This window comes from Rhamphochromis longiceps, linkage group LG5 (genome assembly GCF_057381845.1).
Source record: "Rhamphochromis longiceps isolate RC_006_pf linkage group LG5, R_longiceps_female_GT1.1, whole genome shotgun sequence".
In the NCBI taxonomy this organism is placed as follows: domain Eukaryota; kingdom Metazoa; phylum Chordata; class Actinopteri; order Cichliformes; family Cichlidae; genus Rhamphochromis; species Rhamphochromis longiceps.
Genome location: NC_140561.1, coordinates 11,430,839 through 11,454,736, shown reverse-complemented (window position 1 = coordinate 11,454,736; position 23,898 = coordinate 11,430,839). Strand labels below are relative to the sequence as shown.

General features: G+C 43.2%; 2 protein-coding genes across 4 annotated transcripts in view; one reads left to right on the top strand and one right to left on the bottom strand.

The window, feature by feature from the left end:
* The window catches only part of top1a (DNA topoisomerase Ia), an 11,446-nt gene extending 2,643 nt beyond the window's left edge, over positions 1-8,803 (top strand). The window contains exons 3-21 of the mRNA XM_085405803.1: positions 869-965; positions 1,064-1,184; positions 2,278-2,330; positions 2,427-2,522; positions 2,639-2,708; positions 2,823-2,911; positions 3,054-3,169; positions 3,249-3,370; positions 3,477-3,599; positions 3,954-4,141; positions 4,231-4,375; positions 4,695-4,838; positions 4,985-5,170; positions 5,250-5,318; positions 5,468-5,582; positions 5,742-5,869; positions 6,886-6,980; positions 7,098-7,247; positions 7,448-8,803. Coding sequence (XP_085261929.1) covers positions 869-965; positions 1,064-1,184; positions 2,278-2,330; positions 2,427-2,522; positions 2,639-2,708; positions 2,823-2,911; positions 3,054-3,169; positions 3,249-3,370; positions 3,477-3,599; positions 3,954-4,141; positions 4,231-4,375; positions 4,695-4,838; positions 4,985-5,170; positions 5,250-5,318; positions 5,468-5,582; positions 5,742-5,869; positions 6,886-6,980; positions 7,098-7,247; positions 7,448-7,550 — 2,210 coding nt within the window. The 3' untranslated portion in view covers positions 7,551-8,803. The remainder of the gene's footprint in view (positions 1-868; positions 966-1,063; positions 1,185-2,277; positions 2,331-2,426; positions 2,523-2,638; positions 2,709-2,822; positions 2,912-3,053; positions 3,170-3,248; positions 3,371-3,476; positions 3,600-3,953; positions 4,142-4,230; positions 4,376-4,694; positions 4,839-4,984; positions 5,171-5,249; positions 5,319-5,467; positions 5,583-5,741; positions 5,870-6,885; positions 6,981-7,097; positions 7,248-7,447) is intronic.
* A 933-nt stretch (positions 8,804-9,736) lies between these two features.
* On the bottom strand, positions 9,737-23,351 carry zhx3a (zinc fingers and homeoboxes 3a). Of its 3 annotated transcripts, none has more exons than XM_085405800.1 (3): positions 23,027-23,351; positions 11,854-14,758; positions 9,737-11,308 (listed from the first exon to the last, which is right to left on the bottom strand). In XM_085405800.1, exons 2-3 carry the CDS (start codon positions 14,559-14,561, stop codon positions 11,272-11,274), a joined length of 2,745 nt encoding a protein of 914 aa, XP_085261926.1. In that variant the 5' UTR covers positions 14,562-14,758; positions 23,027-23,351; the 3' UTR covers positions 9,737-11,271. The 3 variants fall into 3 exon arrangements, with proteins under 3 accessions (XP_085261926.1, XP_085261928.1, XP_085261927.1); XM_085405802.1 differs by having other exon boundaries at positions 9,737-11,305; XM_085405801.1 differs by having other exon boundaries at positions 23,215-23,301.
* Between the last annotated feature and the right edge of the window lie 547 nt (positions 23,352-23,898).

The window sequence follows — 23,898 nt, the reverse complement described above, 5'->3', positions numbered from 1 at the left end:
CACGGTCTTTACTTTCAGGCTTGGCTAAATTGGCACAACTTTGTAGTTTATTAGTAACAGTGCTTTTAATTTCACTAAGCAGTCTGGCATAAATCGGAGTAGAATAAAACTCATCTTTGGATTAATGGCTGAACAAAGACATCCGAATTAAAAGGAACTAAATGAGCAAGATCTGAATCTGTTCTGAGACGGGCTTGGTCGCTGATTAAACTTCTCATGATTGGTACATGTGTGCCATTTTTGTCTTGTACTCTAGGAAATGTAGACATTCACATTGGTTAGATGGGCTAGAAGCTCTCAGATCTCCTTTTGCCTTAGACCTAAGGACAGTTTCTGTAAAAGAACCAGATTTAATTTGGCATTTGTTAATGACAATGTTGGGGTGTTAGCTCTTTAATTTTGAGAACTCTCTCTTTTAGGATTACGTTCCAGTCTTGGCTTGCACATTAAAGAAACTCAAAAGGCTATTTGGTTCTCTTGCATGTTTTAACATGCTAGTTGCTTCATATTGTCCAAAGCATGCGGCTTATAGTGGCAGTAGGAGGTGCTGTGCTGCTGTGTAATACATTATCTATTTGCAGCCTGCATGACATTCATTTGGGACAGACCTTTTTGTACTGAGTAATTTGTTTCTACTAAGAGAATAGACACAGGTGGACTGTTAAAGTTGTCATTTAAGACTAGTTTTCTGGACATTATCAATCTTGGCTGCTTGAGAGGACTCTGTTTTTGCTACTTATGCATTAAAACACACTTTCACATGTTTGCATATTAGTCCTCAGTGTGAGCAGACGGTTGTTTTTAATTCAGTGCGTCATTGTATCATTGTCTTGTTTATTTTGAAATTTAATACAGTTTTTATTTTCAGACTCTCACAAGCATAAAGACAAATATAAAGAGAAGGAACACAAACATAAGGACCACAAGAAGGATAAGGAGCGGGAGAAATCAAAATATGGAAACAGGTATAGTGTGTGTTTGTGCTTCGCTAGACATGCTTGATTGCTTTAAATAGTGGAAACTGAATGAGGTTAAATTAAGTTGTGAATTTCTAACACTATAGTGATCACAAGGATTCCTCTGATAAAAAGCACCGAGATAAGGAGAAGGAAAAGATGAAGCACAAAGATGGCAGCACAGACAAGTATAAGGAAAAGCACAAGGAGAAGAGGAAAGAAGAGAAGGTGACTTGCCAAGGAACTACATGATTGTAACATTTACAAATTAATTTTAGTGATGCTACATTAGGCAATTATGTTGTCTAAATCATACACTGGTATTATGGATTAAAATAGTTGTTTTTTTTTTTTTTTTTTAAAGATGTGATAAATGGGAGGGGGAGAGCTGTGTGATATGACCAGAATTTCATTTCCTGTTAGTCATTTCTTATCCCACTAACAAAATCACAATCACTATATGGAAAGAGTGCTGTTGCTCTTTAATATTTAAATTCAAAAACTAAAAACATATTGGACTTGTGTGGCGACATCCATAATGATAAATGCTAGATGACCCCCACACAGTCCCAAGGTTTCCCCAGAGCTTTCCTGATGTTTCCAGCTATCCTTACTGCTGGATGCTGAGTGTCCAGTCTCTGAAGTGCACCATTGAGCTCGTGCAGGGATACGTTGTTCAAGTCGTCCATACATCTGCTGTTGCAGCGTAGTATGCTACGTTGTGGATTTCCTCCACTACTTTGGCTCGACACTCGTAATATAAATGAGGCAGTTCAACTTAGGTGAAGTGTTTTCAGCGGGGCGTCGTGTACCTTAAATAGAGTGCTTTAAAGTCACAAAACCCTATAGATATGTTGTAATGGATGCTGTTATCTTCATGAGTCTTTCTATGGCATCCAATGCGAAAGCCTGTTCTAACATTAGACTTTGCTCTAGCTTGAGCACTTAAACTCCTTTTGCTTCTCATTCGTAAACTCTTTCCATATTCTTTCACGGGATTCTTGCATAGGTTTGTAAGAAGAGGTTTGTGTCTGTGGCAGGGACTGGTTTGCAGTATAACTGACATAATGTCATTATGGTATATTTCATATTGCACAGTCTTAATGGGGTTGTCTACTTAAAATAATAATGTATTGTATTGTCAAACTGCTCTTGATATCAGTGTTTATCTACTTAGATTTGGTGCTCTCAGATTAGTTTTGAACCCTGTAGAGAGGTTTTATAATGGAAGTATGAGTTTATAATTTTGCGTGTATGTGGGCATAGTTGTTATTTGCACTTCAGGCTCTTCTGTCTTACTGCCATTGTGTAAACATTTCAGATGAAGTCCTTTGATGAGAAAATAAAAAAGGAAAAGGAGAATGGCTTTGCCAGGTATGTCAGCACTATACTTTGCTCTTAAGTGCTGTCAGGATGCAGCATTCATATGAAGCTATCTAACTTCTGTTTTTAATGCGTTTTCTTTGGCAGCCCACCGTATATGAAGTCTGAGCCTGAGGATGATTTTTACCACTCTCCAAAACACGAGAGGTCTCTAAAAAGAGAACGAGATGATGATGATAACGAGTAAGTTCTCTGTTCATAGACTGTAGTCTGTTTCACTAGGTTAGAGCATCTGTAGTCATCCATGCAAGTAAAGTTGTATCGCTGAGGCCTGATAACAAAGAGTGTTTTTGTTTCAGCGCTGAATTCAAACCTAAAAAAATAAAAACTGAAAATGACAAGAAGGCCAAGAAAAGGAAACAAGACGAGGTAAGTAAGAGACTTTAGTAGAGGGCAGAATTGTTTTGCTGCCATATCTTTTGTGTTAAATGTTAATCCCTACGTTGTCAGAAAGAACTAAATACTTTCACTTCCTTTTCCCAGGACATTAAGTCCAAAAAAACAAAACACAAAAAAGAAGTAACCGATGGAAAAAAGAAAGCAAAGAAAGAGCCTGAGGAGAAGTGGAAATGGTGAGTTAATTGGGTTAGCCAGCTGTACCAATCATACATGCTTATCAGTGTGGTGACAGGACAGCTGGATGTATTGTTGCTGGTTTTGTTTTTGTTATTTTCACTGTCATTATGTAAAAATGATTTATTTGCTTGATTCTAGGTGGGAAGAGGAGAGATACACAGATGGTGTCAAATGGAAGTTCCTTGAACACAAAGGGCCAGTGTTTGCACCAGCGTATGAACCTCTTCCTAGCCATGTCAAATTTTACTATGATGGTAAGGCTTTGCACAGTTCATCTTGTACGCTAGTGAAGGACTCTGAGGTGATTATAAATGTCTGACTTTTACATTTCAGGTAAACATATGAAGCTCAGCCCAGAAGCGGAGGAGGTAGCGACCTTCTTTGCCAAAATGCTGGATCATGAATATACCACCAAGGATATCTTCCGTAAAAATTTCTTTAAAGATTGGAGGAAGGTAAGCCTAAAATCTCTGCTCCTGTCAATAAAATAAAAAAAATATATATATCAAAAAATCTGTTCTTTGATTTACTTTAGTTTTTTTCAAAATTTTCTGGACACAGGAAATGACTTCAGAAGAAAGGGCTAAGCTCACAGACCTGAAAAAGTGTGACTTCGGTGAAATGAGCAACTACTTCAAGGCACAATCTGAAGCAAGGAAAGCCATGTCTAAGGAGGAAAAACAAGTAAGCTGCTGCCTACGTGTAGTGGGGCACACAGCATATTAACCTTAAACCCTTACATTCATTGATTCCTGTAGAGGGCTCTAGAGTTTTCTGCCATGCTGGATGTCATGTACCTAATAACAAAAGTGTGTTTCAGTTCTCCTTGGCTTTAATTCTGTATTTCCCCACTGATATCACACATCTTGTGAAACTTGATCAGTTAGTCAGGAAGAAATTCATAATGTTAGGCTGCTGTGATTTGATTAAAATTGGCACTTAAATGGTTCCAGTGAACAGTGAGTACCTAAAGGACCTCTGCAAAATGAAGCTTTTTTATTTATTTTTTAATTTTTTTAATTTTTATGCCTTTTGTAGAAAATAAAGGAAGAGAATGAACGCATCTTGCAGCAATATGGCTTTTGCCTCATGGACAACCACAAGGAACGTATTGCTAACTTCCGCATTGAGCCCCCAGGCCTGTTTCGTGGTCGTGGAGACCATCCTAAAATGGGGATGCTCAAACGCCGAATCAGGCCCCAAGACATTATCATCAACTGCAGCAAGTGTGTAAAGTAGTTTTATTTTCTCCTCGTGCTGATTACCAGCTTTTAATGCAGAATGTGATAACTAAATATTCACTGTTCCATAATAGGGATTCCAAGGTTCCTGAGCCTCCTCCTGGCACCAAATGGAAAGAAGTTCGTCATGACAATAAGGTGACTTGGCTGGTGTCGTGGACAGAAAACATTCAAGGCTCCATCAAGTACATTATGCTGAACCCGAGCTCTCGAATCAAGGTAGGCACCATAGCTGGCACATGCACAACGACTTTTTTTTTGTCTCCAGTCAAAGTTGAAATGATGCTGTATGGTCCAGTGGTCTCCTTAAAACTTTCCTGACTCTTTTGTGTTGCTTGCTCCACTGGAATGTAAAAATTGAGACCTTTCAAGAGCAGATTTTATTATTTTATTTATTTTTTTTAAAAAGTGACACAACATACTCCTGTCCTGTGGAAAAACCTAATTTAATTGGCTGTCACATAAATCAAATTGGGCATGCTTGTTTATGTAGACCTTTGCCTAATTTGTTACTCCTGTCTCATCTTTTTGCCTGCAGGGAGAGAAGGATTGGCAGAAGTATGAAACGGCACGTCGACTGAAGAAATGTGTGGACCGCATCAGAGCCCAGTACCGCGAAGACTGGAAGTCCAAGGAGATGAGGATCAGACAGAGGGCTGTGGCTCTCTATTTCATTGATAAGGTGAGGTCCTGTTACTGCTATTTGCATTATCGAGTGGGTGCATTTTGAAGGTTTTATGGTGTAATGACTTCACATTGCATGTGAGGGTTGGTGCGTTCTTGAACACTACCTCATTTAAGGTACTGTCTTTGTCTGGTGTACACTAGCTGGCTCTGAGAGCGGGTAATGAGAAGGAAGAAGGAGAGACTGCAGACACTGTGGGCTGCTGCTCACTGAGAGTTGAACACATCAAACTCTATCCAGAGAACGAGGGTCAAGAGTACGTAGTTGAGTTTGATTTCCTGGGTAAAGACTCGATCCGCTACTACAACAGAGTCCCTGTGGAGAAGAGGGTGAGCACCATTCTTACTGAAATGCAGTACTTTTGTGTAAACTCTGCTTCTTTATTTATGTGTGATTTGCCTTTTCCAGGTATTTAAGAATCTACAGTTGTTTATGGAGAACAAAGAGCCTGATGATGACCTATTTGATCGGCTGAATGTAAGTAAAATATACCCAGTTAAAGAAAACAAATCCCCTTTAATTTATGACTTGAGAATTCACAACATAAATCCTTATTTGAAATGACTTTCATAGCACCGCCATCTGCCTTTTTAAAACTTGGTTTCTTAATTGCATGTCTTCCTCAGACATCAATCCTGAACAAGCACCTTCAGGAGCTGATGGATGGTCTGACAGCCAAAGTTTTCCGTACATACAACGCCTCTATCACCCTGCAGCAGCAGCTGAAGGAGCTCACGACTGGTGTGTTTCCACGTAAATTGTGTAGAAATAACAAGGGGAGACGGCAAACTGTGTTCTGGTTTTGTTGTTATTGGCAAGCTTTTTATGTAGGTTTGTCTGCTGTTGTATAGCTAACAGGGTGGTGATAACTTTATTTATTTATTTTGTTCATAATCTTAGCGGAGGAGAACATTCCGGCCAAAATCCTGTCCTATAACAGGGCCAACAGGGCAGTGGCCATTCTGTGTAACCATCAGAGGGCTCCACCGAAGACATTTGAGAAGTCTATGCAGAACTTGCAGTCAAAGGTAAAAACTTTTTTCATACTCCAGTGAACTGAAAATGGTCCTTTTTTTTAAAAATTATTATTTTATTTATTTTGTTTCCTTTTGCCAGTCCTGGTGTGGAGATTGCTCTGTTTAGTTTAGTTTTTATATTTGTTTTTTGACTTTTCACTCTAAACTCAACCAACAATGCTGCTAACATAAGAGGAGTTTCACACCACTTTACATAGAAATCAAAACTCTGAAGTCATTCAAATGCAGAGTATTGAGGAAATATGTTAACACGATTACAGAACCAAAAAGGTGGAACTGGGTAGTGAGGGCCTTGTGCACACATACTAAAGCAATTATGTAGTTTATCTCCTAAACAAAAAGGCAAGCATGTGGGCACATTTGGATTAGATGACTTACTAAATGGCTTTGCTGACAAGGTTGAAGCGTTTTTGTAAACAATAATTAAAGACCGCCTGACCAACATGCACTGCAGAACATTGTTCCATGAGTTTTGTCTCCTCTCTTTCCAACTTGAAGACAAAAAAAATTAACTTTGTCCGTCATCTAAATTGACTTTTAAAAATCCCTACAGCTGTGTTCTTTTATTTTTATGCATGACAGATTTACCCATGCTTGGAGATGTGTCCATCAAGCAGTGCTCTCCTGTTGTGCCATGCAGAGCACTCAAACTCCCTGACTCAGGCACTTTGGGTGTCATCCCTGCTAATTTAGGGGGGGGGGGACCTCTAAATGATATTGCAGTATTCACAGTACAACTTGGGGTTATAGTACAGTTTTTCATTAGGCATTTGCTTCCTTGGGATTTATAGCCACTAGCCAGCTGACGGAGCTACACCATGTGAATCATGTTTCTTCTGATTTTTGGCCACCCTGTAGGGGTACACTAAACTATAGTCTCAAGTTAAAAACAATCTGAGCATGGAAGTGTCTAGACAGTAAAATGTAATCTCCAAAATATAAAAAGGTCCAGTTGATCAAAAATAAAATTGATCAAACTCATCTGAAATGATTACTGTCATCCTTAGATTGACGCTAAAAGGGACCAGCTTGCTGATGCCAAGAGAGAACTGAAGAGCGCCAAGGCAGACGCCAAAGTACGAAAAGATGAAAAATCCAAAAAGTAAGTAGTCAGAGGTTTTAATAAAGTGTTTTGTTTTTTTTTTTTTCTTTCTTTCTCTCCCCTCTTGTTGTGAATCTTGTTTACATGCTTGTATTGCATTGTCTGCTTTCTCTGTAGGGCAGTGGAGAGCAAGAAGAAAGCGGTACAGAGGATAGAAGAGCAACTGATGAAGCTGGAAGTGCAGGCAACTGATCGAGAAGAGAATAAACAGATTGCACTCGGTACTTCCAAACTCAACTATCTGGATCCTCGCATTTCTGTGGCTTGGTAAGAGATTATTAAATTTTCTACCTTATGGTCACAAAGTAAAGGTACTAAATGAACAAATTAATTTTGGTGGTCAAAGGTCACTGACAAGGCACCAACTCCAATTTAAGAGGTGTCCTGTTACTTTTTGTAGTAACATGTAGTATGAAAAGCACTACTGCAATAAAACCTGTCCTTTATTTTATGACATTGTGGTGTAGGTGTAAGAAGTGGGGCATTCCCGTGGAAAAGATCTACAACAAAACCCAGCGTGAGAAGTTTGCCTGGGCCATTGACATGGCAGAAGACGACTATGAATTTTAGTTTGTGGTTTTAACTATGATACTTTTTTTTTTTTTTTTTTTTTTCCAAAAAAAAAATTGGATACTTGTTTTTTAGCTTTACTGAATTTTGCTCCGTGGCCAGACCTGACAAGGAATTTCAGAACTTTTGAGCGAAAAACAAAAAGGGCGACAAGATGAAATGATGTGAGGCCATTATGAAGGGTTAGGGGGGAGTTGTGGATAGTCTAAACATCTGATCTGAGATCGGGCAACAAGACTGAACTTTACCCACGACTAGGATTCAAGGCTTATTACTTGTAATTTAAAGACCCTTTTACCTTCTGTGATTGTCCACACTCTGGGACAAAAACCTGACAATGCCTGAACTCTGAACTCTGTGGTCCTTTTAGCTACTGTATCAAGCAAAAACAATGCTTTGTATCATTTTATTTTCTTTGTTCACTCACTTTGTATTTTAGCCATCCCATGTATTATTAATGAATTCTATATTTTGATAGACAAAGTAAAAAAATTGAATGAATTCCTTAACTACACCCACGCGCCTTTTGAGGAAATGAAAATGTGTGTTTGCGTGTGTGCGTGCGCGTGCTTGTGTGTGTTAGGGCTCAATCGTAGAAGCTGTCTGTTTGGGTGAATATTTTAAACTGGACTATGTTGAATTGTTGAGCATGGAAGGGGATGTCTGGGCAGGCAAAGGGGAAAATACTGCAACCATGTCAATATTTACTTAAACAAGCAGAATGTGAATATTTTGTTTTACAGCTTCTATCAGGGACTTTTTTTTTTTCTCATTGTAAATGTGAACCAATCAATTTTATCCTTTTGTTGCTAGCACCCTCGGACTCTCTCGCTGCATAGCCCTGTCTACATCTGATTTTTAACTTAATTTAAACAATTGTTCCAAAAAACCTCCCATATCTGTTACTTGAAGATGCTATGATAATGTATAAAGTCAGAAAATGGAGAGCGTGTGTGTGTGTGTGTGTGTGTGTGTGTGTGAGGGATATCAACTTTTGCCAAAAAGGAAAAAAAACTTCACCAAACTGTTACAATTTTAGGCAGGTTTTTAATTGTGTAATGATTGAGTATTGTAACATTTAATGTGAATTCAGTTCATTTTACTCCACTCTGTTCCACTCTTATAGAAAAGTTGATGTAAGTAGCTGTAAAGTCAACATTTTATTCCTGTTTTACCTTTTTTGTCATAGCCTTTTGATCATGTTTTAAGCTCATTGTAGATTGAAAAATGATTAAAACATTACAGGTAACTCATTGGCTTTGTGTGTTTTCTCGTTCTGTCTCTTACGCCACTGAAATGGCAACACCACCTGAGTTCAATTGCCCCATCAGGCCAGGGTCTTTCTGTGTGTTTGCATGTTCTCCCTGTGTTTGTGTGGGTTCTCTCTGGGTACTCCGGCTTCCTCCCACATTCCAAAGACATGCAGTTAGTGGAGATGGGTTAAGTGGTAACTAAATTGCCTGTGAGTGCGACTGGTTGCCTGTCTCTAAGTGTAGCCCTGCAACAGACTAGTGACCTGTCCGGGGTGTACCCTGCCTCTCGCCCTAAGACAGCTGGGATGGGGTCCAGCCTTCCCCTGCAACCCTGACAAGGATAAACTAAAGACAGTGGCTGGATGGATGCATATATTTTCCCCCTCCCTGATCAGAGGCCCCCCCCCAGCTTAACGGATGCCTGTTGGGTTTGGAGCTTTAGCCACCGTGGCTCTCTTGCCTGATTTACAGCATTCTTAAACACAACTTTATTTCCTGTAATGGGAGAGCAAGCATGAGCTCTAAATTTTATTCCTATATCCATGAACAGCCCTGAGAACTGAATCAACAGAGCTCTGAAATACTTTAAGCTGGAAAACAAGCTGGTGTTATTAAATTCATGTGGGCAAAAAAAGGGTTACAAAAATAAAAACTGGAAGGCTTCCCCCTGAATGTGATGTAGGAGGACTACACTACAGATATAGAGATGTTTGGGTGTTGCCTGCCGCCCCCTTATCTCTGGCACAAACTGTATTGTCAGCTGCTCGCCAGCAGGTGAGGCTGTGTGCATTTCTCCAGTCCTAGCACATTGCATGCTGCTTGAACATTCATCACACTGAATAATTTGACTAACACCACATGATTCATATTCACCCCTAACACAAGGTGCCGAACAAAAGAGGTGGGGGGAAAAAAGGAGCCTGTTCTGCTTGGTGAGTATTCAGTTTATTCTGTAAAGATTCAGAAGTGTAGAAAGGATGATACAACAGTGCTTTATGATCAGACTATTTCATAAAAGTTTAAGTCATCATAACACCGTAAGTCCAGATTCCATTTATCTCAAACCAAAATAAATTTGTAACATTCGACACAAGTGCATACACTGCTGGTAGGAGATGAACCTCCAATTTCACTTTGGATGGTATAGCACCGTTCTTAGCTATTAGCAGCTTGACAAAGATGCAGCTTAGTAGGATTCATGTAGTGACTGTATGTTCATATAAACAAGAAAATTCAGAGGAGAGCAAAGATCTCCTCATTTGGCTCTCTAGCTAGCACAATATCTCACTCTGTCAGTGTCTAGGGATCAAATTGATAATTTTGCTTTAAACAACATTTTGCCAGTAACAATATTTGATACAATTACAGCTTAAAGTTAAACATCTCCAAGTGTACAGAAAGCAGCACAAGATTGTTTCACAGATATAGACCAACAGTGACCATCAATGCACTGGCATGTTTTATCTTTTTTTTTTTTTTAAATCTTTTTTCTTCTTCTCTTCTGGACAGCACAGTAGCTGGAAAGCAAGGTGATGGACAGACAGGTCATATAAACACATGGACAGAGCTGAGTAAGGCAACGTTAGCGTGACAGGCTTCTCTCTGTTCAGTTTGCAGGGCAGTGTAGTGTATTGATCTTGACGGAGCAGTCAATACCTTTACTGTGGAGCAGTGTGATTCTTTTTTTTTTTTTTAGCATTGCTGTCTTCATTAGTGCATTGTATATAGTCTCTTGCGTGTAGCTGAACTGCAAAAGTGATCACCAACATTTATACAGATCTAAATAAAACATGTTTGATTGCATCTGGACTTACAGTGACTATAGAAGAGTAAATAGAATTGAAAAACCAAATAAAGGAGAAAAAAAGTAAAATTCAAGGCAGTGCAGAAGTACTGGTTGCTAAAAAAGTAAAAAATATCACAAAGCCAACAATAACATATCCTTGACACATCATTTGTTTGTCCAGTCAGTACAAACCCTCTTTTATAGTGCAGTTTCAATCATATATATATATTTCTCCCTCTGACCCCAGAACAATATCTCTCGGCCCTATCCTACCCTATCTTCGCTCATTCAAGTCAGTTTTCCAGTCAGTGTGCGTCTTTTCTCTTTCTTGTCTTTGATCCCTCGTACTGACCTCATTGTGCACCCTCCCCACACAACCACAAAGAAGCATGAAAGGCTTAAACATCACAGGACTCAAAGGTGAGAAGTTCTTTCTTTTGACGATGGCAGGAAGTGATGGCAGATGGAAGAAGAAGAAGAGGAGGAGGAGGCGGAGGAGAAGGAGGGGTGGGGGGTATTCACAGTTACAGTCAGAGTCCAACGGTCCAGCTACAATCACATCTGCTGTCATTATGAACACTCTTTTTTTCTCTTTTTTTTTTCTTTTGTGTTAAGACCACGGCCAGGGGAGCGAGCCAGCTTTTGAACATCATGGTCCTCTGGCGAGAGCAGGCCTGCTTTATCACACCTCCAGCATCTCCATCCTCAGGCGATCCCTGCTAAGCAGCACACGCAGACAGACAGGCAAACAAAACATACACAAACTGTGAGGATGCGATTGGATCATTCTGGTTGCATGGCACTGCTGCAGTGTGTTGTAAAATTGAAGGGCTTTTTTTGGGGTGGGGGGTAGCACAGTAAAAAGACGCCTGCGTATGGCTTGTCTTGCCTCTCGGAAATCTAACTCACCAAAGGCAATTGTCATGATTTATTCACATATGTTAGCATGCGCTCTCAATCTATAATTCAGCGGGCCAGACTCCTACTTATCTAAAAATAGCTTCTTAAACACAGACCTTTGATTGCCTGAATAAGCTACACAGCATGAGTACTTGTACCCGCTTCTCCTGCTTTCTTTTTACTGTACATCACGCAGCAGTCACTACAAACAACAAGCTGTCACCCTTTCATCACTCCACCTGCCTTACGTTGTTTTTGTTTTCTTGATTGATAAATAGCATCGAGCTTGTAAAATATCACAAGGCACTGTGAGTGAAATGTGTGTTTCAGTGGTGTGCAAAAAGGATTGCTGTGACTCAAATACCTGGCCTGATTGGAATCAGTCTGTTGTTCAATGAGTGACTGACTAGCCACTGGCTGCTGGTGGTCCTCCGCTCGCTCTGACCAGAGATCCTGCAAAGCTCCCGGCTGCCCCAATTTGTCGCGCTGGCCTCGCTCGCCGCTCCCCTCGGATCCCATCAGGCCCATCAGCGGTGAGTATGAATCCTGCCACACAACCCGCTGACCTGAGTTCAGTCCTGCTTCTCCTTCAAGGTGCTTGTTCATGTCTTGCTCAGCAAGTTTCTTTTTGGCCGCCGGAGCGTCCTTGGGTGGCTCGAGCTCTGCATCTCTGCGACCCCTCGCATCCTCCGACTCCGCGGGCGGCCGCTGGTAATTCTCCAACCACTTCAGCTGCCCGTTCTTGTGGCTGTACCGGCTGTCGCTGAACCAGCGCACCACCTCTGACTTGGGAAGGCCCGTCTGGATGCTTAGCTCCTCGTACTGCTGGCTGCTGGGCCAGCGGGTGTTGGAGAAAACCTGCCGGAGGATGTGCAACTGCTGCGGGGTCTTGTGGCCCCAGGGGGGAGAAAAAGACGCCTGACAAGCCGACCCCTCCGCAGTTTCGGACTTGTGTTCTTGATGCGCATTCTCTGATGTAGCCTCTGGTTCAGTCATCTTCAGCCTCTTGAAGTTGATCTTGATGGGGTCAAGCTTGAGCTCGGGGCAGCTTTTGTCCCCGGCAAATGCGTCCTCCTCCTTAATGAGCTGCTGTAAGATTGACATGCCTTTGATGGGAAAGTCTTTGTTGCTTTTACCTTCTTCAATAATGGATGAGCTGCTTTTTGCAATGACAGTGGTGCTGGTGCTTTCCGTTGGGGATTTGCTGGCATGATTCAGGTTAGGGACACTGTCATTACAGGTAGTACTGGGATATTCACTGCTAATACTGCTGTTGTTGGTCACGTGGATGTAATTGTTTTGATCATCGTCGGGCTTCGAGGCGTGGGCTGGCTCTTGTGCACTGATGATGCTGCTGTCATGATTGTTACAAGTGATGTTAGATTTGCTGGTGTTGTCAATGGACTTTTCACACTTGTTACTGTTTGAACCTTCCGATCCGATTGGTAAACTGTTGCTTTTGACATTTGGTTTGCCGTTGGTGTCAGCAACACAGTGCTCATCATTATTGCTAATGTTGGCAGAGCAAGTGGCAATGCTGTTGATGCCGTTGGCTGGGCCGCTGTTGTGCACCGGTTTCCTGGTGAAACTGTCAACACCATTACTACTGCTGGAATAGCTGCTGATGCTGCTGCTACTGCTGCAACTGCTGCTGCTACTGCTGCTTCGAATGTTGCTGGTGCTACTGACGCAACCGCTGCTCCCCGCCATGTCCAGGCCGTTGCTCTTTTCCGGCTCCACAGTGGGTTCAGTATTCTTGGTCAGTACCTGTGTAGTTCTGACTACAGAGGGGAACTTTGGGGGGACAACCGGAGTAGAATACGAGACCCGGGTAATGTGGGGGTTGGTTGACATGCTGGCCTGTGTGGCTATGACTCCGACAGATCTGGCCTTTACACCACTGTATGGAACTTTGGCCATCTGAAAGTTTGGTCCTTTTGAGCCTGGATGGGCAGTTACAGTGTGGTGGGTTACGATGTGATTGACGTGCCGTGGTGTGGTCGGTTGCTTCTTGGGTGCTCCACCTTGGAACACGGTGTTGAACATCTTCCTTCTGGCCTCTTCGATCTCTTCAGGAGACCAGCTTATGCCCTGCTTGAGTCGTTGGGCAGTAAACCACAGTTTGATCTGCTCTTCGGGGAACTCTGACACCACTGTTAGGTAGCAGAGCTCTGCTTTGGTCGGGTAGGGAAACTTGCCAAAGGATGTCTTGAGAAAGCTGCTGGTGTCCATGGCGGCATCGTAGGTGGGGATGCTGCTGAGGGGGATCATTACCTTTGGAAGGTCTTTATTGGAATCAGAGGAGAGGGGAGAGTAAAGGGAGGGAGTGTGCTGGTGAAAGACTTGGTTGGACACTGTCGTCGCAATCACGTGAGTGACAGTGGTCCTCGGCATAGCTGGGGCACCAGAAATACTGAGAGCCCCGTTTTGGAGTTCAGGCACATTTGTCAGCATGCTGGGGTCTACATCCTTTCCAGTGTCAATCTTCCGTACCTCCACAGTGTGAGAAACCACAATCTTTTTGTGCTCCCCCTTGGCTTTCATCATCTTTGCAATTGGTGTTTTGGTGAGGGAGATCCCAGATTCTCTGTGGTCTTCTCCGCTGTCCGTGAAAAGGCTTTGCTCCACAGTCGTTACGCCATCCCTCTTGTTGACGGCTAGAGAGGCAGTAGCGAGGCCCTGCATTATCTTCGGGTGGGCCTTGGCGTTGTGCAGAGCGAGAGCCTCGAAGCGGACTACTGACACCCCGCAGTTCAGGCAGTAGAAGGTGGGCTGGGCCCTGAAGTCTAAGTGGCAGTTGTGCATGTGATCCAAAAAGTAGTTGAGATCTCTGGACTCAAAACGGCAAGTCAGACAGCTGTACGTGCCTCCTTTCTGCATCTCACTGCCACTTTCAGATTTGGAGGAGCTGTGAGAGAAATGCCCAGATTCTTCTCCAGAGATGCTGAGTATGCTATCTTCTGGGATTGTTGGTAGGAGTTCTGGTAGCGAGCCCAGTATGATTTCCTCACGCACATGTTTGGATTTGGATGGTATCATGCAGGGTACAGTGGATTTCCTCTTGCTGGCCATGGTGCAGCTTTGTGTAAATGGGAGCGTGAGTGATTGGTTGTCCGGTGTGATGAGAACAGAGGGCGGGTGGATAGTGGAGAGGGTTGAATGGAATTTAGTGTCATGGACCAGCCACTATGATATCACAGTGTTGCTTCATGCCTTCTGCCACTTTAGGACTCCTGCCACATGGACAAGTTTAACAGCTCCCGGGGGACCTGTGAGGAAAGAGTACAAAAGAAGAGAGAGGTGTGATTCGTTCATCTTTAAAAAGTGCAAAAAACAGCGAGTAAGAAGCAACGAGAGGAGGCAAAGCGGAGGAATATAATGTGAGATAATTACATTTATTCATTAAACTTGAATGTCATGCAAATCAAAGATAAAGACCTGACAAAGATGAAAAGCAGGTATATGGTCTATGCTTCCAAATGAAAAGAATGAAACATTTTTACATATTACAGTGAGCGCAGTGCGGAGGACGCTAACAGCTCCACACAGGGTAATACGTGTAGGTGGAAATTCAGTGTGATAAGTGTATTTATCAGCAATTACAGCACCAAAGTAAAAGAGTCAAGAGCTTTTTTTTTGTAAAATATTTTTTTTATTATGATCATAATCAAAGAGGAAGATCACCTTAAATTGCCGTACAGAACGAGGTAACATGAATCTCGCTCGCTAGGCAGATTGTTTAAAAGTGATCAGAGATCATGCACAAATTATTGGTTATTATTCATCTTTTAAAATGATTTTAGGCTGATTTCATAAATGCCGAAAAATATTTAGCATGAAATATATCAAGGCGAAAGGCATAGGAAATATGAGAAAGCATTCCATCAACGAGTATATTAATAGAATTTAGAGCTTCACTAACAGACAGTAAAACACACACACGCGCACTTTGAATACACGCAGTCAGAAATGACTAATCTCACTGATATTTGTTTTTTCCCCCCACAGCTGCCTTACGATCGTCCCTTCTTGTAGCTGATAACACTTCTGAAATGTATTTAGTAAAGCTTTGCCATATTGACAAAACATCATCAAAATGATGCTTGCTGGTAAAATAAAGATAAAGGTAGTGTGTTAACATAATGGTGCTGGGTTCCTTTCAGTCCTGAGATCTCCGTTTCCTGCATTCGGGAAAGGGTTAATATCATTAAATAAATATTGTCCCTGGTGATTTTCGCACCCGCTGAGCGAGCTGCACTCCACTGAGCGAGCTGCACTCCACTGCAAATTGATAGTGCTCACTGTATCTAACCCCACAGACTCTTTCACATTGTCTCAGCAACCACAAATATGCAAAATATGCGCACAGATTTGTGTCTTACAGAAATATTCCCTTGTCATTGTGCGTGTGCGATTAGAAATGAGAATTCTTTTAAAAAGCTGATTTTTGATTTTAATTTTTTTTTTTTTTAAGGGGAGAGCCGCACTATATTTCGGCACTGTCACATGCGCAGGTCGTCCCGCCCTGTTCCTCTTTGGTTTGTTACTATACAGCAAACATATGAAGGTTAAATTCAGCGAACAATATTAGTCCACTCTTGGATGTGAGCCATTTGTTTTACATTGCACGTTACGGCGTACCTTCCGGGCATAATGTAATGTGGAAATGGAAATTAGGTGACTCGCGTGTCTGGTGTGTGTTGCAGCAGCCAGCTGACAACAGTACTGTTGAGGACTTGAAATATTCTCATAAGGTTACTACAAACAAAGCTAGATACAAGCTGGTGGCTCAATCCGTCTCATCCTGCATTTGTTCAGCCAGCAGCATGGCGATGCGTGCATGCATACAAACACGATACACACATCACTGAGTGCACAAATCCATTAGCAAAACACTTCCACAGGCTTTCCCTTTCTATTACACTCCAATTATATGGATGGATATGGATTGTCACTTCAGTCTTCAACATTTCCCCTCTTCCTTCTTCGCGTTTTTATAAAACGTGCCTGTTCTCTCGCAAATATTTAACAAAGTTTGTAGGACAAGATGACAGACACACTGCAGTCCGCATTTGCAGTAGAGAGGTTTTGAGAGTCATTTTACCAGCCGTAAGTGCTAAACACAAAAAAAAACCCCAATGAAAAAATATCAAAGTAGAGGCGCAGCTCCGCAGCCTCTGCCCTCTGAATGAACTTCTGACACACGCGCAGAGCCTCTGTATTTCACTCCTGTCTTCTTTTCTGAGACTGGAGAGGCACTGATGTGTGATATGCTGCTGAAAACGGGTCTCATCCAATCACCATCTTTCTATATCACTTAAGCTTTACCTTCTACCACAGGCTTATTGCCCTGCGAACGACATCAGCCGCATTAATTTCCCCCTAAACCTGCTTTCCTTTCAAATCCGGCATACCTCAAGCACGGCGTGCTGCCGTTTGCTGCTTACAAAGGAAATCGTTTCACATACTTCCAGCACATATTTTTTTGGCACGCTGCGCTCGCGCTAACTGAAGAGCACTTTCACAGACTTTTCATTTTACTGCATCCACGTGCGCGTTCACCGCAGCTGGTGGATGGTAAATAAAAGATGAACCTGTTCCAGAATTAAAACCCTCAAATGACTGCTCAACAGTACACACTGATCCCAGACAGGCTGTGACGTCCTCCTTATAACTGCCTCTTTTTCATTCCTACTGATGGCTGCTGCTTTCTGACAGGAGGGAAAAAACTAAAATTAAAACAAAACAAACAAACAACAACAACAAAAAAAAACTAGGTCACCAGCATCTTATGCAGTAATCCCGGTTCACTGGATCCAGACGCGGGCATGTGCTGTATGTTTTGACGCCAGAGAGGTCATGATATTCTCTGACGGCACACTCGATTAACCCCTGGTGAGGACAAGGGGTTCACTGAGGCTGTTCCACGGAACGAGGGATTTAGACGTCAGCTTTCATGCAGCAGAGGGATGTAGTCATGCACATCCGAAACATGTGTGCGAGAGATGTTCCTATGCTATAGAACTCAGCGAAAAATCAGCGCTGGCTCCGTTTGTCTGAGCTGCCCCAATCGCTGCGCTGATCCAACAGAGAGCACATTATGTGCCAGGATGTGTTTGAAACTAAACTCACGGAGAGGGTACTGTAATTTTGGCTGTGGGCTGCGACTGGCGTAGCAGCCCCTGCAAGGGATGCCGGTCTGTGACGAGACAGACGCCGGCCCAGTACAGACGCTCTCCCCTCCCCGAGAGAAACACTTCACTTCCTGTATGAGAAAACCTGAAACAAGCCAAAAGTTGAGAAAGGTTACATAAAGAATCAGGTCACCTATCTAAAGAATGGGCTGCTTTATCTGGCGAGCGAGACGTGCGAGCAGACACAAGACAAGGGCTTCCCAGACAGGGAGCCATTGAATGGTTCCCTCTGAAAAGCCCGGCCTTGTGTTTCAGCGACGAGGTAGACAACGCTCAGACGATCACTGTCCTCGGTGTGTTGTATGTCCTCGCAGTGGCACCGTCTCTGTGGGGGTGGGGGGGCACACGAGGAGGAAACTCTTTTCATCTCATTTGACCAGAGGAGTTGTATCTGAAGTGAGGGAAAGTGGCAGAGCTCTCAGACGTGTTTTTCCGAACACCCACGCTCCAAAGGGGGAGAAACGGAGAGTCCTCGCTCACTGGACTAAAACCATGTTTACACCGTTACACTTTTTTTTTTCTTTCCTCCCCCCAAAAAAACAAATGGGATTAGGCCAGGTTTAAATTCTGATGGGGTTTATACGTTCCGCCCGATTTAATAGCAGCATAAAGATTTACAGCCTCATGTGCTCTTACACCATCATTTCCATAACAATATTATATTTACATCTCATTAATATTTAATTATATCCCCGTCTACTTTTAAATAGCAACCACGTGAGTGCTACCACCTTTTTTTTTCCATGCCAAAAAAAAAAGACAGTTGAAAGAGAGCAGCATGTATTCCCATCCATCACCTCATAAACTGCTGCAGTAATTACAATATTACAACACGAAAAAAAAGGGGGAAAAAAAAACAAACAAAAAAAACATGCCAAATATACAGCGAGCTGCTGCCAGTGGAAGAGGGAGGCGAGGCTGCAAAGTGGTTGCTAGACATTAAAATTTAATTCAAAACAGTCTGATGACTGATTCAAACACTCCCAGATTGTTGGGTCACCTACAGTTGACACGAACAGAGATTGGTGTTTGTGTTGTGCCGCCCGTTCACATGAATGAGAACGCGAAGGCTGGAGGAGGGAGAAGGACAAAGGAAGACAGAACTCAGACATTTGGGAGTGAAGTGTGAGGATGACTGACGATGATGACAGGCTGTGCTGTTTCAATATTCCTCCCCGCTGACACGCTTGTAGGCACGCAACTCTCTACGCTTGGTCCTCACACACTCCCACCTCACCTCCGCAACATTTAGCACCTGCACCGTTCTGAAAAATCTTTCTCTTTGAACTGAATAACTGGCAAGGAGTCTCTCGGTGTGACAGTCACAGAAGAGCTAAAAAAAAAAGGAAAAAGAAAAGGAATAAATTCTCGCACTTATGACAACATTTATTTTGTGTGTAATTTGCTGTGACAGTGATCCACGGCTGTCTTGAGAGACTCCTTCAAAAAAAAAATCTGTTAAAAAAAAAAAAAAAAAAGACTTTCTGTCTGCTGGGGGTTGGGGTGGATTTGGGGGGAGGGGGGCTCCTGACAGATACATTTGAATGATCAAAAAAAATCTGTTTAGCAGGAATCTTTCCTGCCAAACGTCCATTAAATAGATTAACGCCATGTGAGTGGATCAGCTGGACACCCAAATATAAGCCAGAGACAGAGAGCAATTACTGTCTTGCACAGAGAAGAGATGGGGAACAATGGCGCCTCATTTATAAGGGAAACGTGACCCAGTGCTGGGAGCCTTTACGCGGCCGACTGTGGAATTGTTCAGTTTCTGCCGCCTCTGCTCGTATCTTGTGTCCGTCATGACGCGCTGCTCCTTCCTGACATCTAATGAGGGGCAGCTTTCAGTTTTGGGGACACCTTTGTGCGTGCGTGCCAGCGTGAGTGTCGTGCTCCAGCGTTACGTGTGCTGAAAAACAATTCAGAGACATCAGGGTCATTAGAACTACGCTGACAGAGCGCACAGGTCTCTCCACAGCCCGTCCAGCCGAAGACATATGAAGAGGTTTCAGTGTGTGGTCTCAGTCTCCATTGTGGGCTCTGATTATTTCCTTTCCATGGGTGTGTTTGTGTGCGTATTAGTGTCTGAATGTCTGAGACGCAGGTGTTGTCAGCCAGCTCGTCCACGTCCTTCTCCTCCTCCTCACGCACGCCGCCCCCCCTCTTACCTCCATGACTGCAGCCTCGTCCACTGGGAGACCAGTCGGTGGTGCCACTCATGTGTTAACATCGCCATGGCAACCCCTCTCTTCCCCTTGCCCACCATGCCACACACACACACAGAGCAGAGTCACTCATCCACACCCACCCAACCTCAAGACACACACACACACGCGTGCGTGCGTGCTGAATTCCTTGGACTGCATCCGGTGCAGGACAAACTTAATCCACATGCCCCGCCAGCCATCTTTGAAAACTCCATTCATGGTTCAAGTCTCTTTCAGTCAACTTTGGGTGAGGTCTGCAGCAACAACTTTGCTTTTTCCCCCCCCTCTCAATCACATTGTGGGGAAAAAAAGAAACTCTGCCGCACTGTTCTCATGCGTGTGACGGGCCGATGAAAGGAATATCACAGCTGAACGGGACACAAATGACCTCCCGTCACTGTTTTTATCTTGCTAAATCTGCGCGGAGGCCCGGTGACCGAGGCGGACAGTACATACCTACGCGCTCTGCCTGTCTGCCGGCATCTTTTTCGGGCGGCCCTGTTTTGTGTTAATATGACCGCTCGCTGTTGAAATGTCTACATTGTTCTGCCAACCCTTCTACCCGTGACCCAAATGAATGACAGACGAGTAAACGGTGGTGCGCTGAGAATAAAAAATAAATAAATAAAAAAAATCTGAGTCATGCATCTTTTTAAAAATCACTTTTCATGAATAAGTTCTTCAGTTTTGTAGCCAAGACTACAGGCATTCATTTGGCAACTTAAGAAGAAAAGGAAGAAAGATGGCGGCATACCGCACATTGTACTGTCCATCCTAAAATGGCTGACATCACAGCCTCTTCTAACTGCCAAAGCCTGGTAGATGCCAGCTCCTGCTGACCAAACCTTTCTTGGATGGGACAGAAAAAGTGGCAGGGGCTCTTTTTCCCCACTAGCCCCAAGGTTTTTTCCCACCCATCAGTGCACGGACGTTTCTTTTGGTTGGAACTGTGCAAACATGCTGTTTTAGTGAGCCTTTTGAGCGGTCCGGGCTTCGATACGGCATTGGTCCGCTGACAAAAGCAAAACCAAAAAGGATGAAAGACCCAAATAAAAGTGAACCTGCTTTGAACGCCGACCTTTTTGGTGGGAGAAATAGGACTCGCCGTTGTGTGTTGGAGAATTCTCTGTGAGGATCATGAGGTATGCCGCTGTCATGAATGCTTGTTTATATAAAACGGCTGGAAATAGATCTGGTTGGCATTAGATAGTTGATTTTCTTCTCCGAACCCAAGGAATGTTATACACTCCATGTCAGCTAAATCTGCAAATCATGACCATATGACCTTCCTTGGTATTCTCTTGCACGGGATTCGTTTTAAGCTGTGGGAGGCACACACACAAACATAACATCCACAGCGACTGCTATTGGAACTCAGAACACCACATCCTTAAAAGTACAGTATGCCAGGTATATGGAGGGATGGCATGGGCAGAGATGCTGTATTTTTTGGAGGGGAGTAGGCACTCTTGGCCCACTACATTGTGTCTGTGTATACAAACACTCCGCTGTGGCCATGACGAAAACTATGAGCTGTGCCTAATTGCAGGGAGTGCGGGATGAAAGGCAATATGCCTGGCCTCATTAGAGCAGTTCCGAGAAGGGAGATGGAAGACCGTTCCCAGGGATCCACAAAAGGGAATTGACATTCCCCCGGTGTAAGTGTCCTGCTAGAGTGAAAACCTCCACACATACTCAACTCACCGGGCCAAAGCTGAACCCGGTCTGCCGGAGCAGCACAGCGAGAGCTCATTTACCTTTGTTTTTGCTGGTCATCACACAGCCTGCAAATTAACTATTGGAGTGCAGAAACGTTCACTGGAGACTGGACTGCGCCCCACACAGCCCCCAAAAACACCTCCTGTCTGAGGAAAACCTCTGTGGCAGAAGAGTTGCGCAGTCATTTCCATGACCCAACGTCATTTCTAATAAGCTCGCATGGTTAAACAATTAAAATACATTCCAAAAATTACCCGTGAACCATGCCTGTCTAGCTGACTGCTTGAATAATTTGGGGTTGTCTCCTGTGCTATGGACACTGGACCCACAAATGATTCACAGAGGCAACATTAGTCAGCGCAGAGGTCCCTCCCCTAAAGCCAGAGACAGACACATGGCATTCAAAGCTGGGTCAATATTTATGTGCAGATAAATGACAATGTGCCCTACAGGAGCGAACACTAACACACACACACACACACACACACACACACACACACATATACATATATATATATATATATATATATATATATATATATATATATATATATATATATATGTATATATTTCAATGGATCATTAATAGTGCACAATTTGCGAAATATCTGCCAAAAGAGAAGCTCTACTTACTCTACTGTACATGTATCGTGTGTGTGCGAGAGAGACCGAGCGAGAGAGGGAGAGAGAGAGGGAGAGTGTGTGTAGGGCACCAGCACATGTTGGTAGGAGGAAGAGAAGGAAATGAAAAAGAGTCCTTTGCACAGAGATACAGGCCTACCTTTCTGCTCTGGCAACAGAAATAAATTTGCAGCGAGTGAGCGATCAATAGGTGAAAATTGATACTTGGCGTACAGTTTGAACATCTATGAACTCGGAGGCTGTTTTCTTTTTCTTTTTTATAAAAAAAAATATCAGTCGACAAGCCTGCTACACTACTGTGTTCAGAAGTCTTTCACAAGTAAAAGCACTCACACTCGCAGCACAGTGGGGGAAACAGAGCGCGTTGTGCAATAAAATAAGCACATACGCCACATTGTATAGCGCGAGAAGGAGCGCAATTTGAGCCCGACGGAGGATCCGTGGTTGTAACTGTAACAAACTGACGAGTTAACCCGTTTCGCTCCATTCACGAGGCTGTGGGGCAACACACCGCCTCGGAGCCGACTTGCCAAAGGCGATCTGCCACTCTATATAACCTTATGAATATTCCCAAAAAAAATCCTCCACCCCCCTCCTCCACCTACTGTCGCCATTTTATACATTGGCGACTTCATATAAACTGCCTCCACTACAGCACCAGATGAAAATTCAATATTCAATAGCGACACATAATTCCAGTAAACAACTTTGGAGATCGCACCTCGTCACCCAGTGAGACGTATTCGTGTTACGGATGAATAAGATGTGTCCTTACCTCAGCCGTCGGTGGTAAAAAATGGAATCCGACATTAATATATAAATGAATAATATTGGATTAGCTCCGATCGCTGCGCTTTGCGAAGAAGAGGAGGCGAGCTGGGGGTGGGAGCTCTCCTCAAGTGAACCCGGTGAACTGGCGTGAACCCGTCAGTGACCACGGCAAGGTACATTACATTACATTACCTTTCCACCCCTCCGCTACACTGTATGAAGACTGCAAAACAACTATGGTCGGCGGTGCAGGACGAGGCTGCTCCAAAAAAAATTAAAGCGAGTGTATTTCCTATGAACACGTGATACAGAGCGTCATCCAAAATCCAAAAGCCCTTTCATCTAAAATTTTGGAGAGGGGCGGGGATGAGATGGGGATGTGTGTGTGTGTGTGTGTGTGTGTGTGTGTGTGTGTGTGTGTGTGTGTGTGTGTGTGTGTGTGTGTGTGTGTGTGTGTGTGTAAGGGGGAGGAGGGTACGTATACTGAGCCCAGCGCACATTTGGGTATATCGTTATAGGGGTAAGGCAGTGCATTCAACACACGCGGGTTATAAGTAGCTGCAATGGCATAAGTAGCTACAATACAAAGCAGGCCGATCAGATGTTTTGTATTGTGTATATTTGGAATTTGACAGTTCATTCATCTCCCGTTTCACTGAGCTTCATCACCCAAAAGATAACCCTAATTAGGTCACATGCTTTTTTCAATACATGGCTGTCATCTTTAGAAAAAAAAATACTCTTGAAGAGCTACTATGAATATTAATCGTTGTGGGAATTGTCATTTAAAGCACAGGCCTATTAGACCACCGGCTTAAAATAGACAGTTACGCACAAGCATAATAGTGATAACACCAATTTACGCAGACGCACAGT